This window comes from Leucopleurus acutus, assembly GCF_964270905.1.
Source record: "Leucopleurus acutus genome assembly, chromosome: 16".
Lineage (NCBI taxonomy): Eukaryota > Metazoa > Chordata > Mammalia > Artiodactyla > Delphinidae > Leucopleurus > Leucopleurus acutus.
The window spans coordinates 1,898,756-1,918,124 of NC_139158.1; the positions used below are offsets into that span (position 1 = coordinate 1,898,756).

General features: G+C 54.3%; 1 protein-coding gene across 2 annotated transcripts in view; it reads right to left on the minus strand.

The window, feature by feature from the left end:
* Nucleotides 1–11,507: 11,507 nt before the first annotated feature.
* The window catches only part of GNA12 (G protein subunit alpha 12), a 110,584-nt gene continuing 102,722 nt past the window's right edge, over nucleotides 11,508–19,369 (minus strand). The window contains exons 3-5 of one of the 2 annotated variants that reach the window (XR_014326835.1): nucleotides 13,549–13,599; nucleotides 11,739–12,473; nucleotides 11,508–11,633 (exon numbers count right to left, since the gene is read on the minus strand). Coding sequence is in view for 1 of the 2 variants with exons in the window: in XM_082858152.1 (XP_082714278.1) it covers nucleotides 11,904–12,473; nucleotides 13,549–13,599 (621 nt within the window). In the remaining variant the exon portion in view is untranslated. Of the gene's footprint in view, nucleotides 12,474–13,548; nucleotides 13,600–19,369 lie in introns of both variants that reach the window. The other variant, XM_082858152.1, reaches the window with a different exon arrangement.

Here is a 19,369-nt window from a genome sequence, read left to right on the forward strand (position 1 = left end):
GACTGGCCATCATACCTGCGGCAAAATCTTACCTGTTTTTCTTCTGCAAAAGATTAACGACTGGAATGATGTAAGTACACACACAGGTGACGAAGAGAGAAGAGCCTGGCTCAGACTGAGGGAGGGAGCTCAAGGGGGTCGTTACGAGATTCTTAGTGCTGTCTGTCTGCAACCGTGGCCTTTGGCTCCCAACTGTGATGAGTGTCCCAAAAAAGCATTCTGAAGTGGGGAGGGACAAGCCACTTCCTCCACGGGCTTCATCAGTTGCAGATGGAGGACACTTTTTAAAGACAGCTGCTGGGAGGAAAGTTTTGAAATTAAAACGTTTAGGAGCGGAGATCCTTCCTCTGCTTCCTTCCTCTGCTCAAGGATCAGCCCAGGTTCTGCCCCTGCTGGGGGTGGAGAGCAGTTGGGGACAGTCCCCAGGGAGTGGCTTTTGGCAGAGGAGGGGATAACGAACGCCATCTCCCATAGCAAAGTCACGGCTCACCAAGTTCAGGCTCAGACGTGGTACAGCTGGGCACCTTAACGGGGCTGAGCTGAAATAGCTTCAGATAACGGTTTCCGAGAAACAAGGGCCTGGTTTTTACTTAGGCAAAAGCACCAAGTCAGTATCATCTCATCTCATGCTTTCTCATCTCCTTATCTGTCAAAGGCCCCCGTGCAAGTCAGGAGGAGCGGTCTCCGAGCTTTCCCACGGACCCTCTCGGAGCCCCTCACTCTCTGGTGGGACCGGGTAGAGGGGCTTGAATGGAGCTAAAAATACTTTGGGGTCGTGGCGTTGTGTCACCGTTCCCGTGTGAGATGGGGCTGGGACATCCACGCGTGCCTCAGCACATGTGGAAACTGTGTCCTGGTTAGGGGCGATGGGAAGCAGGGCCCTGGTCAAGAGGTGGCAGACCCTCTTCCTGCCTCTCATTCTTCCCCCTCTTCTTCCCCAAAGCCCAAACTCATCATCGGAGGGAGAGGAGGACCGTTCTCAACTCCTTCCTCCCCACCTGCGGGGCAGGAAAGTGGGATTAGCCCGGGAGCCCCTCCGCCGGCCCCCGTTTCCAGAGCGTGGGTCGGGGGAGGGATGTGGGCCTGTTAATACTGTCCCGTGGGACATCTGATTCAGACCTTTCTGGGAGGAAAGCAATCTCTGAAAGGGCTTAAAAAAATAAACACACAATAGCTTAGCCGAGCAGCTAATATTAAAACGAAGAGTCCAAATTTAGATCCCACCAAGTTCAAAGGAGCGGCTGTAGCATTCCAGGGACGGACACACACACACACACACACACACACACACACACACAAGGTCCATTCGCGGGGCCACAGGAGCTACTCTCCAGACGGACACACACACACACACACACAGACACACACACACACACACACACACACACACACACAAGGTCCATTCGCGGGGCCACAGGAGCTACTCTCCAGACGGACACACACACACACACACACACACACACACACACACACACAAGGTCCATTCGCGGGGCCACAGGAGCTACTCTCCAGACCTGCCAGGCAGGGCCAGGCGGCTAGACCCTCATCCGTCTGCGGAAAGACAGGGAGCTCGTCCTTGCAAATAAAGCCCCCCTTTGAACCTGTCCTTCTAAGTACCAGGGAATTTCTTACATCCCTGCAAGGTAGATACCCTGATCCCATTTTATGGTTAAGGGAGCTGAGAGGTTTGCTCATCTGCCTGAGGCTGCAAAGCAGGGCCTGAGATTCCCAGCGGGTCTGCTCTGACTTAGCCCTGCGTGTTCCGGGTCTTAGGAAAGCACACCGGGGAAGTCTGAGCAGGCAGAGAGTCAGGAGGAAAGCACAAGGCTTGGGAGGTCTGCACCCCGGGCTCCCTACTTGGGCCGCAGCCCTGCTGGCTCTGCCCTGGCTTCTAAGGTGGCCAGGAAGCTGCCTAGTGGCTGCAGCACTTCTGGGCCAGAGACTCCCCAGAGGGCCGAGGAATGGGCTGGGTGGGTGGGTGGCTGGCTCTCTGGGCGAAGATGCCAAGGTAAACAGAGCCCGGAGCTGCTGGGGCTTTGATTTGTTTGTAGAAAGAGGGCGAGGCCCCAGCAGGACTATTTTTACCCTGAAGACCGGGAGGATCAGGGCTTTGCTGGGCGGCTCCTGACCTGCGCTGGAGCCCACGCGCCTGGGAGTGGACAGAGGCCTCTTCCAGGCCGCCTTTGCCCGCTGCGGCCAGGCTGCAGAGGGCGGCTGGCGCCGGGGACCCGAGGCCCGGCCGGCCCTCGACCCCCGCCTGCCCCAGCGCTGGAGTCTCTAGTGGAGCCAGATGCATCCTGGTGGCTGTAGGGACGACTGTCCACAGAGGAGCCCGGTTCCAAGGAAACCCCAGGAAGCAGCAGATTTACGGCCCCTAGAACGACAGGCTGTGGAAACTAAGCACCGAGAAGAATCTGGGAAATGCCTGCTGCGTGGCTGACAGCACCACGGCCTTGGGAGCTGCTGAAACCCGTGCGAAGAGCCTGCCTCTTCCAGCGCCCCCATCTGGGAGAGCCCAGAATAACCGAGGCTTGTTTTTGAACTCTGCTTCTTGGGTAGAGACGGATGAAAACGAGCTCCGTCAGGGGTTTATTTTAAAAAACAATTTCCAAGAGGCGTCCCAGGGCCACTACGTGTTCAGTCCAATGCCCCTATCCCAGCGGCGAGCCAGGGCGGCCGAGGACGCGCTGGTCGAAAAGGCGACTCCTGGGCTGCTGGAGGGGACCCGTGGGGCATCCCACCTAGCGCACGACCCCGGCTCTCCGCACACTAACCGGAAGGGAAGCCAGGTCCCCCGGGAGGCCACCGCACATGCCTTGCCCCAGCGCTTCCGTCAGCATCCTCTCTGCTGAGCCCTCCTGTCCTTCCCGGCCACGACGCAGCTGAAACGCCCTACAGCCAGGCCCGCGTGGCTTCCCTCGCGTCCCCCGGATGGTCTGAGACATTTACCGTGTGGTCCTCATGGTGTCCCGCGGTCACCACGGGGATGTCTGTTTGACGGCCTCTCACTGGCCGGTGATCAGCGGGGAACCAGTCAGGAAACCCACTCCCAGGCCGGTGCGGCGCCTGCAGTCTGCACTCACCTGCCACGGGGACAAGGCGGGACGAGGCGGGACGCTCCCGGGGCGGCGCTGACCCGCCAAGGCCGACCGGCTCCTCCTCTTTCCCTCCTTCAGCCTTTGAGCCACAAAAGGTGATTTATTTTCACTGTTTCTCGCAGTGCCTGCCCAAAGCAAGAGGGGATTTCAAACGGGGGGCGGGGCTGACCGTCTACGCTGGACGGTGATTGCGGCCGAAGCTGGGGGGATGCTGGGGGGCGGCGGGGAGCGGGGGCTGTGTCTGCCTCTGTCCTCCTGCCCAGCTCGGACTGTCAGTGGGGACGCCCCTGGGGAAGCCCTGCCGCCCTCCTGGTTCAATGGGGGGACGGAGCTGGTGGCAAAGGCATTCCTGGAAGGAGAGGAGAGAGCCCCACGGGGGCCCAAGGGTACAGACGGCAGCTCTTCTGAGAGCAGCACCTCGTGTCAAAGGCAGGGGCGCAGGGGAGCAGGTCCACCTGTGCCAGCAGCAGAAGGTGCAGGGAGGGGCTCCCCATCTACCTGAACTGGCACTGAGTCATCGTCCGCCCTTGCCCCTGGGGAAGGACCAGGGCCGTTCCTCTGAACGTCCGTTTGGGGAGAGTCCCCTTCGGTGGACGGTGGGGACAGTGGCGTCTGGGCTGCCACCTCACCTCAGGTGAGCGGGACCCAGGCTGCAGGAGCTTCTGGGAGCAGAGGTCGACACTCCTCTTTCTTCCTCTGTCCTCGGGCCTCCCCGGCCCTCTCCCGCTTCTCCCTGAAGCAGCCGGTAAAAGTGGGGCTCCCGTTAGCTCAACCCCGGCTTGTCACACGCTCCGAGCAGAAGCAAGGCCTGAAAAAGGTGAAGGAAGGTCCAGGGGACCGTGGCCCCTCGTCCCCCCCATTGTTGGCCCCCAAAACAGGCCTTTCTCAGTGGCAACACCTTCGTCGGATTACGTGAGCTTCAATCACAACTTGATTAAACGACTCGATCGGCCTCGTTCTTATGTTTAAAAGTCCAGAAGCCAAGTGGAAACACACGTACACGTAGGCATCTTAATACCGGGATTATGGATGACTTCGACGTACAGAATAAATTCTGTGTAATTCAACTTTTTAATGCTTACATATTACATTTTCAATCTCCAAATTAATGCTACAAAACCTGAATCCTGAGGGAAGAGGATGAAATTCTAGAAGTCTAACTGAAAACAAGAGAATTCATCACTTGAATGTAATAAGTAGTTCCTTCTTGCTTGGAATGCACAGTGCCCGTTAGACTCGACTTGCAGTGCGGCCAGCGCTTTCACTGTGTGTGCACCTTCTAGAAACGGAATGGTCTGTTCTCCTCCTTGGAAGGGCCTCCTCTCAGAGACTCGGATCCTTGTTGATGTGGACAGACTGGGAGAGTCTTTATTTATCCATGACACGTCCACCCAACACACATCCACTAGACACCTCTTCTGCTCTGGTCACTCTGCCCAAAGTTTAAAAAAAAATCTTATCCACTGCACTGGCTCACTTCATAAATGCTTGTTCCTCGTATGCATGCTTCTCAGGGTGAAGGTTGATGTTTTTGATGCGACATAACAAAAAGGCTACCTTTTCTTTTTTTGGGGGGAGTGTCATTACTTCTACTAACATTACCTACAACATTTTTTCTGCGGTGACCCTGGAGGTTCAACGTTGTCACTCAGCTGTGTTCTTGCATTTCATCCAGACTACAGTCTGTACTTGTGACGTCGTTGAGACATACCTGACCCTATGGTTGAGTAAACACTGGAGAGTACGTGGGATCCCTGCCAGGGAGGGGAAGGGATGAGGGAGCAGAGTCCGAGGCCCAGACCCCAGGCTCTAACCACCCACCCACCCCTCTCCTGCCCAGTGCCCACTGGAGCCCTGGCCACCCGCCCCAGGGGTGGAGCTTCACCCAGGAAGCTCACAGACACAAACAACAATGAACACGCACTCAGGGACCCAGTAACATGCTCCCCGTTCAGGGGGCCTTGCTCATGGCTGCCGCGGGGCACCAGGGACGCAACACACCAGAAGAATGTAATTTATGGCAAGTTTTAATAGATTTATAAAAGTCGTATATACAAAACATGTTAAACTAACCCCCGTAGCTATACAATACACTTTTTACACTGCATCATGTATCTCTTAACCTGGAACACAGCATCTGTAAACCGAGGCCTGTCCCCGCTGTTGGTGCCATTATGGGGGGGAGGGGAGGGGTGTGGAGCTGCAGTGACACCCCAGGGGCGGCGCCCGTGACCCAGCACTCGGCTGTGGCCCTTGACTTCCTTTCCGAGTGGAGCGAGCCCGGGAGAGCTCAGAGCTCTGTTTCTGCAGCCGCTGCCGCAGCAGATTACCCCCACAGCCCTGCCCCGCCACGGGGTCCCCCACGCCCTACAGGGGCCACAGCACAGCACTGAGGAGGTGAGCTGAGGAGGTGAGCTGAGGACGTGGCAGAGCGGAGGGGGCCGAGCACACAACACTGAACTTCCTGGCTGCGCTCGTGTCAACTCAGAATAACATGCCTGCCAATTTTAGCTGCTTCGAATGGACTGAAGGAAAAGACACTTGGAATGTTTTGCCATTTGCATAACAGGTCAAAAGGTAATGCTTTAAGATCCTAGAGATGGGCAGACTCAATAGAGATCTCTTTTAAATTTCTTGATAAACAGGCTTGTTAGAGCATCTAACAGTTAAGATGATGGTCAGAAAGTTTCACTGGGTGCCCGTGAGCCCTCCTGGGACAGGCCTTGGCCCCGGCCTCCACAGACTCCGCAGTGAGAGCTCTGGCCACCTGTTTGCCGGTGAACCTGGAAAAGGTGCCCGGGCTCGTCCAGAAAGCTTGGGTGAAGAGGGAAGCCACGGAGAACCGGCTTGGTTACCCGACTGTCAGATCAAGGCTGGTTCCACGTGTGTGACCTGAGTTCCAGAGTCTCCTAGGTGACAGTGCTCCCTGCCCGGCGTGGGCACGGACCTCTTCAGAGGGCAGCCGGACAGACCTCCTGCGTCCCCCAAGGCTGCGGGGGGCGTCCCCGGGGGCCGGGCCCTGAGCGGAGGGGCTAAGGCCCCAGGGCAGAGGGTTCAGCTGCAAGGCGCGTGGCAGTCCCGTGAGATGCCGTAAAGCGCCCAGGCTGCTGCGGCAGCACACCCGGCCAGTTACCACTCAGGGTGGGGCCTCCTGGAACCCCATTCTCAGTTCCTTCCCGACTGGAGAAATTCTGAAGTCGGCTGAAGAGCTGGGCCCCTGGCCCAGCACCGGGAAGCAGCAGAACCCACAGCGGAGGGCCTGTTTCCCCCGACTCACAAGGGTCATGCTCTCGGCTGCCCCTACATTGGACTTCTCTCGGCCGGACTCCGGGTCAGCCTCACCAGGCGGAATGCGCGGTCCACCCCTCCCCAGTGCCCACACCGCCTGGGCCACCAGAGCGGTCTGGCTCTGCAAGCTGCCGGGAAATGCGGTCCCGCGGGGAACCTCCACCTTGACTGTGAACAGCTGCGGTGATGTTCATTTGGGGGAATCACTTGGCTTTTGAAAGCACAAAATAAACTGTGTTAATAAAAAGGCGCCCGATGACAAGCCTGGAACAGACAGATCAGGATGACTGTGAGCCCGCGCGGCTCAGCCCCGTCGACACTCTGCCGGCCGCACAATCAGAGCGCCGGCTGCCTGCTCGGGAGGAAACGTGGGCTGGTCCAGGAACCCCTAGTAGCTGCTCTAGCGTTTCACTGTGGGTTGTGTTACACACACACACAAAGAAAACCACCGGAATAAAAACACTACCTTCACAACCAGCTCAGAAGCGGAGAACCCAGTTTCCAGGGGGAGCCAGGTGTGCGCTTCTCTGTGAAGCGAGCCACGGGGCCGCGTTTACAGCAACAGTCTTCGGGTCCCTATAACAAGCACCTCACAGCGACGTGCCAAGGTCCTCGCTGGATCTGAGGAGGGGGGAGGAGTCACAGGTCGGGTGGGATACAAGAGCAGTTCCTGCCTGTTCTCAGCTACTCCACACCCTAATCGCAGGCTGCCGGGGAGGGCCTGCTGCCCTACAAGTTCTGCGTTTTGGGGCAGGAATCTCACGGTCTATTTCTGAGTTCCACCCCATTTCCTACCTCTTGCTGTACTCAGACGCCGATTCCCGGGAACATCCATCCTGCTAGGATGCTTGAGAACTCACTTGGGCTGGCAACATCCCGCTCCTTCCTGCGGTGACCTGGGGCGGGAGGCTCGCGTAGCAAGTTCCCACGCTGAGCAGCGCTCCGCTCTCCTAGGGGCTCACGACCACCGTCAGGGTCAGCAGAACCCCTGCAGGTGTGCGGTCCACACCGAGGAGCCGCTCTGGGTGTGGCGCATCCCATGCCATCCAGCGAGAGGCGGGCACTGGGGGTGCTTCTGGCAGGTAGCAACCTGTTGTGCTTTGAAGTAGGTTTTCACCTGAAGAGATGCCAACATGGTGTGGAAACCGAAACCACCTATTTCAGCGCCATCCTGCGCGCCAACGAACACCCAGCCTCTAGTTCCAGCAGGTTCCGGAGGGCGGGACCTGGCAGGAGAGGGCGGGCCCACACGAGCAGCTGGGCCTCGTGCGCCGTGAAGTCCTCCTCCAGCAGAAGGCAGGAACCACACACCAAGAGTGGGACCGAGGAAGCGGAGTGGCCCTTCCACGCCCCAGGGGCTCCCCTCCACCCACAGCGAGCCTTCCCCTTCCCTGAACTCAGCACGGACCGCGTGCCACCTGCCGTTAAGGGCTGTCAACACGGCGAGTGCCGGCCTCTGAGCCGCCTTAACCAAGCAGCTCCTTCCTCTGGGGACCCGCCACCACCCTCTTCAGGGCCCAGCAGGCGCCTCACAAACGCAGTCAGTAAAGCAGCCCTTGCTCAGGGGGCCGAGCTCTCAGCCCCCGCCAGCTGCAGGCCCAGCAGCAACCTTGGCACCAGGGCCTGCGCCCGCCCCGAATGCCGAGTCCGTGAAACGCGGGAATCCCACACGCAAGGCCCACCTCTCCCTAGCGCCGCCAGGCAGACTGTAAAGGGGCTTGTCCTTTCCTTCAAGCAGAGCTCTCTAAAGTTCCGTGCATCACTGAGGAATGAGGTTGCTGAGCGCATCTGATGTACCTTACGGAGAAGGTGGCGTCAAAAGGCCTGAAAGGACCACCCGACATGCTGCTGAAGGCTTAGTGGGAACTTCTGCTCTTCACTTAAACCACAACAGAAAACCCAGCATCACTTTCTTCCTGAGGCAGGTCGTAGGTCACAGCAAGGGGAGGATTCGGGGGCCAGCACGTTGTGGACCACAATTCCAGCGGCCTGGAGGGAGTCCTCCATGGTCCTCTGCTTCATGGCCTGTGACCCCGGCTGCACAGCAACCACCTGGGAAACCAGGAGTGCGTCCACGTGATGCCTGTACTGCACAGGTTCTGGGTGGCTCAGCCCAGGGCTTTGCAAAGCTCCTCAGGTGACCTGACTGCGGCGCCAGAGCTGAGCATCGTGATCTGATCCAACTTTTACAAATGGGGAAACTGGAACTCAAAGACCTTAGCCCTCAGCCACGTGGATAATGACGAGTACAAGTTTCTCTGGGGGCGGGGGGGCAGTTCTGCCTTCCCCACATGTGGACGCACACAACGCCTACCCAGGTGATGGCCACTGGACAATACATACGTGCCTTTTCTACAAGAGAATCCTGAGCGCCACGAGCTCCGTCGGCTGGGAATCATTCGCACTTTGCATCAGAGGTTTCTTCGTTTTGTGATGGGGACGGTCACCCCACGGGGTTGCGGAGAAAGAGTTCCCACCCTTGCCTTCCCTTGGGCTTGTCCCAGCCTCCTGTCTCTGGCCACGTCCACGTCCATCACCAGGTCCTCACCTCGGGCCCCCAGGTCTCAGGGCAGCAGGATCCCTCCTTCACACACACACGTGTCTTTACATGTATTTGCCCCGTTCCTTGTCCTGAAGTCGTGTTCTAGAGGCATCCACTCAGTGACAGCGCTCCTGTGTCCCACGTGGAAATAAAAACTGTGATCGACAAGTAATGAACCTTCAAGGAACATTAGGAGTTATCCAACTGCTCTGAATTTTGGGGACTGTCAAATTAATGTTGACTGCACATGCTGAGTTATTTTCTATTACGCAAAGGAAAACTGAGGATACATCCAGAGACTGAAGGTGGTCAGATCATCAAACCAGCCCCTCCTGCCAATGCTAAAATGCTGTGCAAAGTGTAAGTGGTGAGCAGTTCACCCCGACTGCTCTCCTCCTAACGGTGCCTTTACTCACGATACCAAGTTAGTGTCTGTTCCCAGGATGCCCAAGTTAGTTAGTCATAACTAATAATCTTGTTTCACGATTATTTCCTGATCTTGGAGTTGAAATAACCTGACTCATTTTTATCAAAGAAGTAAAAAAATTACAAGAATAAAGAGTCTAGAGAACTCTCTATATAAATTACAAAGCTACAATGCAATATCTTTAAAACAATTTCTCTACAAACTGAAGGGTTAAAAAAATATTTCAGTAAAAAACGTACGTGTCCTTATGTGTAAACAGTATAACTATGAGGAAAATGTCTTAGCTTGAGGAAGTTTATTGTTACAGTTTTGTAATAACAGATGGGGCACAACTACCTCAATAAAGAAAGACAATAATCGAGGGCAACAGTGAAATTAAAAAGATAGAAAAGCCTAAGGTTTTGGAGAGAAAAGTGACTATAATCTGTGTGTAGAAAGGCTGTAAATGGTTTCAGTTGACCTTGCAAAGAGCGGTCTTCTTCTCGGATGCCGACAATCATGCAATTGAGGGCCGGGCGCCTCGCCAGGACTAAGCCGTCCACTCAGCTGACCGTGAAGAGGGGAGCCCGGCCGCAGGGGGGAGAGCGGGTCAGTTCTGGGCCGGGCAGGGGCCCCCCTCGGGCCGTCCCCCCTGCTTCCCAGTCCGCTCAGCTTCCCTGTCTATACCAACTCGCTTCCGCCTCCGAAAGCAAACCAGCAGCCGCGTCAGACGGTTTAAAGGACAAACGGCGCTTGCCGACCATGCTGACCCCACTCGCCAGCAAGACGTTCGGACGGGCACCTGCACCGGCTACGCCGACCGCCCCTCCGCCAGACCACAGGGAGCGCTGCCAGGCTGGTGAGGAAGCGCGTGGGTCCCGACACACGTGTGAGACCTGGAACCCGGCGGGCGAGGAGCGCTCGTGCCCCAGGACAGGTCCTCTGAGCAGCGACGGCGGGGTCTCGGGCCGCCCTGACGCAGCCCGTTGAGAATGTTCTTTTTCCTTTCGGCCTCGGTCATCGGCCCCGGTCATTGGCCCCGATCCCGGGGCTCGCCCTCTCAGTTTATGAAGAGCCACAGGAAGCAGTACAAAAACAGCAACTTTTCTCCAGCCAAAAAAAAGCCGAAACCCCAGCGAACATCGACAGGAAGCCTCGAGCGCCCAGAGAGACAGGATTTCATGTCGTCTCCTCATTAAAACCCTGTGATAACAAGGCTGACTCAGAAGCAGTTTCTTTCCTCCCTTTCCTCCTGGGCCAGCATCTGCCACAAGATCCCTGTTTATCTGCTGGGTGAAGGCAAGCAAGCCACTCACCAGGGACGCAGGACCGGGAACAGTGTGGCCTGGGGATGGGGCCCGGGGACGGTTACTCAACCACAGGAACATTCTGGTGCCACTGACAGAGGAAGCTTTTTTCTCTTTTAAATGCTAGGCAGGGTCCTCAACACGCCAGACACTTTTGAGTAGAGTAATACACAGCGGGGACCAGTTTGGAATGCAATGTATTTTTAAACACAGTGAAAGACACCTGGACAGAGTAACCGGACAAGTTAACTGAGTGTAAGATTGACCAGCTCGCGTCGACATTCACAGCCTCTGCAGTTTCACTCAGAGGAGACCACGTCCAACAGTTTTCCTGCTACATGTGTACGTTAGTAGAAGCAAGAGACCGTGATGAGAACCTCGATTCTCGGCCACCAGGAGGCAGCGCGGAGCCCAGGGGCATTAACGAGGGCTCCGCTGGCAATGCCGCCAGCTCTCGGAAGCCCCTGAGAGGAAAGGAGCTCTCCACTTCCTCCAAAGAAGGAAAGGCTCCCTGCAGCCGACTGCAGCGTCGGAGACGACTCAGAAGACAGAAGAATCATCTGCAAGGCCAGCTGGTTGAAGTTTTTGCCGAGGGGCAGGGAGGGTGGGCACAGAGGCAGCGGGCACTGCCCTGTGCAGAGGGGAGGGGGCAGGGCGGGAAGAAAGTGCAGGCTGTGGGGCCTTAGGTCCACGCTGCCAGCTCTCACTGCCACCCTCTCATCTGACGGCCGGGCCAGGGCCTCTTGGGACATCGGCACAAGAGACTTAAAAGGCAGCGTGCTCCCTTGGGGAAGTGGTGGCGACAGCCCGCGCTTCACCTCCTACAGACCACCCCCCCGCCGCCCCGGCAACACTCCTCACCAAGCACTCTCGAGTTAGAGAGAAAAGCCATCTGCAGAGATGTCGGTTTTCGTGTTTCTGTCATTAAAGACAGAGTGTGCGCGCACACACACGCAGTCCTCGATTACATTGTGTCAGAGAAGGAATAGTTTCTGTAAAAAGAGAGAAAGCTGTGTTATTAAGCATTACACATTAATACCAAAGTGATCGCTTGGATTTTCAGTAGTTTCACTAGTCCCCAGGATTCAGTAGCTAACATCAAAGTGTCACGTCCTTTGGCCTAGAGCGTGGCGGGCCTCACGGCATCCCTGAGCCAGGTGTTGAGGGCACGGATTCGGGAAACCCGCTCCGGGACACCGGGGAGATCTGGCCTGTGGCCGGCGAGGCTGCTGAAGGACCACAAGAGTGAGGGGCGTCCTCCTTCACTGCAACATAATATCCTTCAGGTTCTCTTGCAGGATGGTGTCCTTCACAGCGTGAAACACGAAGCGGATGTTCTCGGTGTCTATGGCGGTGGTGAAGTGGTGGAAGAGTGGCTTACTGCGATTCCGTCTCTTCCGGTCGAAACACTGGACCAGGTAGCGCTGGACGTCCTCCAGCCTGTGGGGGTCACCCTTGAAGTCTGGGAAGTGCTTCTTGATGCTGACAGTCTTTACTTTCTCCACCAGGAGGTCCATCTTGTTGAGGAACAGGATGATGGAGACGTTGAAGAAGAGCTTGTTGTTAACGATGGTCTCAAAGATGTTCATGGACTCCACCAGGCGGTTGGTGCGCCTGTCTTCCATGAGGACCTGGTCGTACTCACTGGATGAGACCATGAACAGGATCGACGTGATCCCATCAAAGCACTGGAACCACTTCTGGCGCTGAGACCGCTGGCCGCCCACATCCACCATCTTGAAAGGGATTTTTTTGATGACAAAGTCATGCTCCACGATGCCCTTGGTGGCCTTCCTCGCCAGCAGGATGTCCTGCTTGCTAGGAAAGTAATTCTGTAAAATAGGATAAGGGAGAAATTCAGGAGAGGAAGAACATGAGAAAACAAGAACAAAAAGATGGGGTGGAAGGAAAGAGAGTTACAGTGACTTTTGAGAGAAGTTGAACCAAATACCAGAAGCAACTTTCAATTACAAAAATATAAATTCACCATGAAACAAAAAGTGAAGGAACTAAACAGCTCACTTCAAAATGAACAAAGGCTCATCAGGCTGAGGAAGGGTTATCAGAATCTTCACTGTTAGGCCCCAGTCTGCAATCTCATCGACTTTCTTCTCCACAGGAGACTTCCATCTTTTTTTTCCCTGCACCACAGCTACCTTTCTGTTTTTCTAACTTCTAGGGCACACGCATTCCAAACCCTTACTATGAACTGATTTAACTCAGGTTTTGCAACGCTATTTAAATTTAGCCTGCAATATATTTAATATGTTATTCTTGGAGAACTCTTGAAGTCTTTAGCAACACGCGGGCAACTGTGGTCACTCAAACCACTTTGATCCTGCACTATTAACAATCCTCCAGTGATTACTGCACACCAGCACTCATGCATCATCCTCGCCAAAGATCCAAACAGGGCTGAAGCCTCTAGCGCCAGCTACCAATTCATGAGGCACAGAGCGGGGAGAGAAACACCTTCAACAACACTGCAGGGGTGGAAGAGCAAAACTGAGATGCGAGAAACCCTGCAGGAGAAATAATGCAATTGCTCCAACAAATAAACTGAAAGGAGGAAAAGACGGAAGGAGAAACCTAAAGAATAAAAGAAGTCTAAGTGCCATGGACCAGTTGCAATGGATGGACTGTAATAGGATGTTGATTCAAACTACTGAAATAAAGCAGCAGCCACAAGAAAACACTAACGAGACAACTGGGAAAGTCTCAAAACTGACTTGATATTAAGGAATTATCGCTAATTTTTTAGGAGCAATAATGGCATTGCGGTCACCTGACACCACAAACACGGCTCATGAGGATGGAGAAAGCCCTCACCGCTTGGGCTGCTTTGGTCTCCACACAAATGTTTTCTAATCCTGGATCACAGACTCCTGGGGTGGGGGTCTTACTCACCAGCTGGCCAATCCGGTCCAAGTTATCCAGGAAGTACTTCACTGATTCACCCTGTCGTGGAGGAAATAGAGTCACAACTCAGTCTAGGTTGAGGAACCCTGATTTGGTAAAATGACTGCTACTTTGCCTCTGTGTAAACAGGAAGGCAAAGTAAACAGGCTAATAGCATACATGTATTTTTTAAAATTAAAAACAATTAAAATTTAAAAATGCAATTTCTCTAGCTCTGATCCCAAGGTTCAAATTCAGACTGTGTTTTCCAAAGCGCCCCTGGCTTGATCCTGGTGATGGGCAGGGTGCTGCCTCCCTTCCTTCCCAGATATGGAGACTGGCCTGCTCCAGGCCACGCCACCAGGGAGCTAGTGCGTGAGATTAAGTGTCTGTGAATGGTTTCGCTCCTGGACAGCTGGCCCAAGGCACTCTAGCCACCGTCTTTGAAGAAGGCCCGTCTTTGAGGTACATGACAAAACACGCACCAGTTTCTGGAAACAGGCCTGACATTCCATTATTACGTCACACATTTGTATGACCTGATTTACAGCCTCGAACGAGGGGACTCTTTGGTCTGGATTTCCGTGCTGGGATGACCAGTCTTTCTCTACCCACTGGACGTTCTCCGGACTGAACGTCGATACAAACCAGGGCCGTTCAATAGCCAGAGTGACCTTGAAAATCACCCACGGTCCTGTTCTCGGAGGACTGAACCCCCCAACGCGGCGGCACTCACGGGGCATAAGGAGCGTTCAGAGGGCCTTCAATGTCGATTACATGGAGGGAACAGAGGCAGTGGAAGTGAACGGGCAAAAGCTCCCCTTAAAAAGTGGGATGTTGATTATACCCCGTGTGCCCAGAGGACACGGCTTCCTGCGAGGCTGCACCCTGAGCCTCACTCTGCAGACAGGGACCGGCTAGGACGCTGGGAGAGTCCCCCAGGGAAGCCACGCCAGCCCCGTGTTCTCACGACAGTGGAGGGTGGCAAGGAGGTGGCACTCTGGGCTTTTAAGGAGGAAGATCATCTGGAAGGTCCTAGATGGCAGCTTGAGCTGAGACTTCGTAAAAGACGATGAAGACAGACAGGAGCGGCAAGCCCTGGTTCCTCCCTCCCCACGGGCCTCCTCCGGGCCTGAAGGAAGAAGCCGACGGGTGGGCTTCCTTCAGTGAAGAATCAACCTTCCCATTTTAAAATGGAGGCCTGGGGGTGATTCGGCAGAGAACATTTTGTTTAAGGAACAGAAACACACCTTCCCCGCGTCACAGCACAGACCACGATTTGCGATACGACCTTCCTCCTGGGCGTCCGTGCTGTCAGGGCACAGGCCGACTCTGCCCTGGGAGGCCGAAGTCCGGGCCGGCACGAACACCTCGCCTCCAGCCGCGGCCCCCAGCCCGCACACAGCTCCTCCCCGTGGAGGGGAAGCTGGGTTCAGTGCGGCGGGAGGTCGTGCCCCTTCCCGCAGCTGCCGATCGTGCCCCGCCGATTGGCACAGCCTGCCTCCTCCCATGGCCGGACAGGAAACAGCTGGTGAGCGAAGAGCTGCCGGAGTGGACGCCAACTCACCTGATTTATGGCTACTCCTTCCCCAAAGCTCCCATCTCTCTTACCCCCCACCGCCTCTCATTCGGGGCCGTCGGAGGCACGATGAGAGCTCAAGAACAATCAAGGCACTGCCCGTGTCCCCCGCGCATCCTTCCAGGAAGGCGGGGCAGCGGGGGCGGCCCACAGCCAGCCTCCTGCCCGACTCGGGCGGGGGCTCCAGGCACAAAGACAGTGGGACCAGCCCCCGCTCCCACCACCACCCGGCCAGGGGTCTTGGCCTGATTGGGCACAAAAAGTCACGGCAACGCAGATACCCCGGCCATGTTCTGTCACCGCGGAATGACAGTCGTCCCGGTGGCAGGCACCGCGACATGGGTGCAAGGGCAGAACCTTGACACGCAGACGTGACCTGCAAAGTGTCCCGAGGACACAAGTAGGCATGAGCTAAACACAGACTATTAAGAAGGGGAGCAAATCCTTTTCCCCCAGTTTGACTTTATTTCCAACGATTGCGTTTGAAATCAGGGTCGGACCAATGGACCTTAAAACACACCAAATGCTAACATAAACGGACCTTTACAGTTTGTTTCTCCACCAGAACGGTCTGTTTAATCATCCCACCAGCTTGTTTCACAACCTCAAAGGCGGTGACTTATTGGTGACTCTGCTGCTCTGCATGGTTGGTGGCCTTGACTCTTTCCAGGAAGAATCATGTATGACATCGGAGAGGGGAGAAATCCTGCTTCACCTGGACAATAAGCCACCGGGTCCGCGTTAGAGCCGCTGTTGAACCGTAAGGCAGAGGACTACACCATTCTGCTCTCCAATGCAGGGCTGGTGGGAAGGGGACAGGAGGGGATGAGAAACCAACGTGCTCAGACCAGAAACTGGCCCATAACCTGGGCGCGCCGCGCCATCCTGCTGGGCTGAGTTGGAACCGCGGTCGAGGTCACTGTGGTTTATTGTCAGAGACTGGAGAGCACGTCACTCCACTGGACATGTAGCAATAGGCTTCACGATCCCCACAGCGTCAGCTCATTTAAAGGTCCAGGTTCACACTTCTGATCTATCCTCAACACCAGGAGAACGCGGTCATGTCTTCAGTGAATAGTGTCTGGCAGAACCTGAGATGCTAACCTGAGATTAACCGCTCAGACTTTGCTACAGACTGAATGTCTGTGCCCCCTGCCCCCCATTCACACGCTGAAGCCTATTCCCCAGTGTGATGGTGTTAGGAGGTGGGGCCTCTGGGGGTGCTGAGGTCATGAAGAGGGAGTCCTCACGATGGGATCAGTGCCCGTATCAGAGGGACCCCGGAGGGCTCCCTCCTGCCTCTGCCACGTGAGGACACAGCGAGAAGACGCTGTCTATGAACCCGGAAGTGGGCCGCCACCCGACACTGAATCTGCCTGTGTCATGGACGTCCAGCCTCCAGAACTGTGAGAAATAAACGCTTGTTGTTTAGTCTGTGGCATTTTTATTACCGCAGCCTGAATGCACTAAGATAGCACCTTGGTAGAAAGAGGCGACATGATCCCAGAGTCTTCTCCTGATAGCTACTGGGGCAACGTGGTCTAACAAAAAGGAGTAAATGGAAAACAGGCTTTTTACAATCCTGCTTGGTTTGAAAAATCTATATCACTTAAGATTACTAAAAACATGGATTCATGGATTAGACAAAACACAACAAATTCATTAGCTCAGAGGCCACCAAACACATACTTGACGTCAGCCCGCCCTCCTGGCCCAACGCTCCCGGCAAAGCACTGACCCTTATTAGCTCCGGATGGATGGCTGAGGTGGGGCCTCGTGGGTGAAGACGGGGCTGTTTCAAGAAGTAGCAGCAGGTTTATCTGGGGCCCGTGCAGTTGTGCTAGGCACAGACGCCGAGCGTGACATGAGGGACGTGCGCAGGGGCCAGGCTCATAGCACCAGCGAAGAGAATCATCTTTTTGGCAAATGGACTCTGTTCTTCACCAAATCTTCACTGGACGCTTCTATCACCCACAGCTCTAGCAGAGGTCATACACACTCAGGGCTCCATATTCAAGGCTTCTTTCTGTCCGGCACCATCAGACAGACCCTCCTGCACACCCACCCCACCCTCCGTGACAGCCCCCGCAATACTGAAGCCGCTCCTCCGTCGCACGTCGGCCTCAGGCACCCATTCAGCCCATTTAGGCCTGAGGACAGAGCCTCAGCTCTTGCAGCGCGGAGCAAGCCCACTCTGGTCACATCTCTTTCTCTGCCAGTAATCGATCCAGTCTCCCATACTTGGTTGAATTCTGGTCCGTTCTGTCAGTGTCACAGGGGAGCTGTGTGCATGAAAGAGAGCCCGTCCAGGTCAAGAACACTGGCAGAGGCCCCGCAGGGGCTGGAGAAAGGACAGAGGTGGGCGTGGGTTAGTCGGAGATGCAAAGGTGGAGGCAGGAAGCAAGCAAGGGCCAGCGAGCGGTTACAGAGGAAACAAACACTAACGCCCACTTCGGGACAGGCAGCTTTCCAGTTCCTAGTCCTGTATCTGTCTACACACGAGCGGTTCCTGTGTTCCTGGACTCAGCGGAAGTAACTGTAGAATTCTAACACAGGGCTTGTCAACGTGAGCACGAGGATTCGAAAGTTTAGTTCAGTCGCTCAGACACAGCAAATCAGGAGACAAACTTCAGAACTGCTGGATAGTAAAACAACAGACTACTCTAAATGTCAGATTTTCATTTCCATTACTTAATAAATATTGAATTTATGATTTAATTTCCATTTAATAGAGATGCTAACCCCACAACCTGTTTGAATAGAGAACTTTTAAAAATACTTTAGAGGATAGACCTTCAAGATGGAGGACATCACCTTCCTCCCCACAGATACATCAGAAATACATCTACATGTGCAACAACTCCTACAGAGCACCTACTGAACGCAGGCAAAGACCTCAGACTTCCCAGAAGATATATAATATATATATATATTTTTTCCTTTCTCTTTGTGAGTGTATGTGTGTGCTTCTTTGTGTGCCTTTGTCTGTATAGCTTTGCCTTTGCCATTTGTCCCGGGCTCGCTCTGTCCGTTGTTCTTTTGTCTAGTTTTTAGCGCTTGTTGTCATTGGTGGATTTGTTTCCTCGTTTGGTTGCTCTCGTCTTTCTCTTCTTTTATTACTTTTTAATTTTTTCCTTTTAAATAATTTTTTATTTTAATAACTTTATTGTATTATTATTATTTTCTTTCTTTCTTTCCTCCCTTTTCTTCTGAGGCGTGTGGCTGACAGGGTCTTGGTGCTCCAGCCGGCTGTCAGGCTTGTGCCTCTGAGGTGGGAGAGCCGAGTTCAGGACATTGGTCCACCAGAGACCTCCTGCCTCCACGCAATATCGAACAGTGAGAGCTCTCCCAGAGATCTCCGTCTCAACGCTAAGCCCCAGCTCCACTCATGACCAGCAAGCTACAGTGCTGGACGCCCTATGCCAAACAACTAGCAAGACAGGAACACAACCCCACCCATTAGCAGAGAGGCGGCCTAAAATCATAACAAGGTCACAGACACCCCAAAACACACCACCGGACGTGGTCCTGCCCACCAGAAAGACAAGATCCAGCCTCATCCACCAGAACACAGGCACTAGTCCCCTCCACCAGGAAGCCTACACAACCCACTGAACCAACCTTAGCCACTGGGGACAGACACCAAAAACAACGGGAACTACGAACCTGCAGCCTGCGAAAAGGAAAGCCCAAACACAGTAAGGTAAGTAAAATGAGAAGACAGAAAAACACACAGCAGATGAAGGAGCAAGGTAAAAACCCACCAGACCTAACAAATGAAGAGGAAATAGGCAGTCTACCTGAAAAAGAATTCAGAATAATGATAGTAAAGATCCAAAATCTTGAAAATAGAATGGAGAAAATACAAGAAACGTTTAACAAGGACCTAGAAGAACTAAACAGCAAACAAACAATGATGAACAACACAATAAATGAAATTAAAAATTCTCTAGAAGGAAGCAATAGCAGAATAACTGAGGCAGAAGAACGGATAAGTGACCTGGAAGATAAAATACTGGAAATAACTACCGCAGAGCAGAATAAAGAAAAAAGAACGAGAAGAATTGAGGACAGTCTCAAGAGACCTCTGGGACAACATTAAACGCACCAACATTCGAATTATAGGGGTCCCAGAAGAAGAAGAGAAAAAGAAAGGGACTGAGAAAATATTGGAAGAGATTATAGTTGAAAACTTCCCTAATATGGGAAAGGAAGTACTCAAGTCCAGGAAGCACAGAGGGTCCCATACAG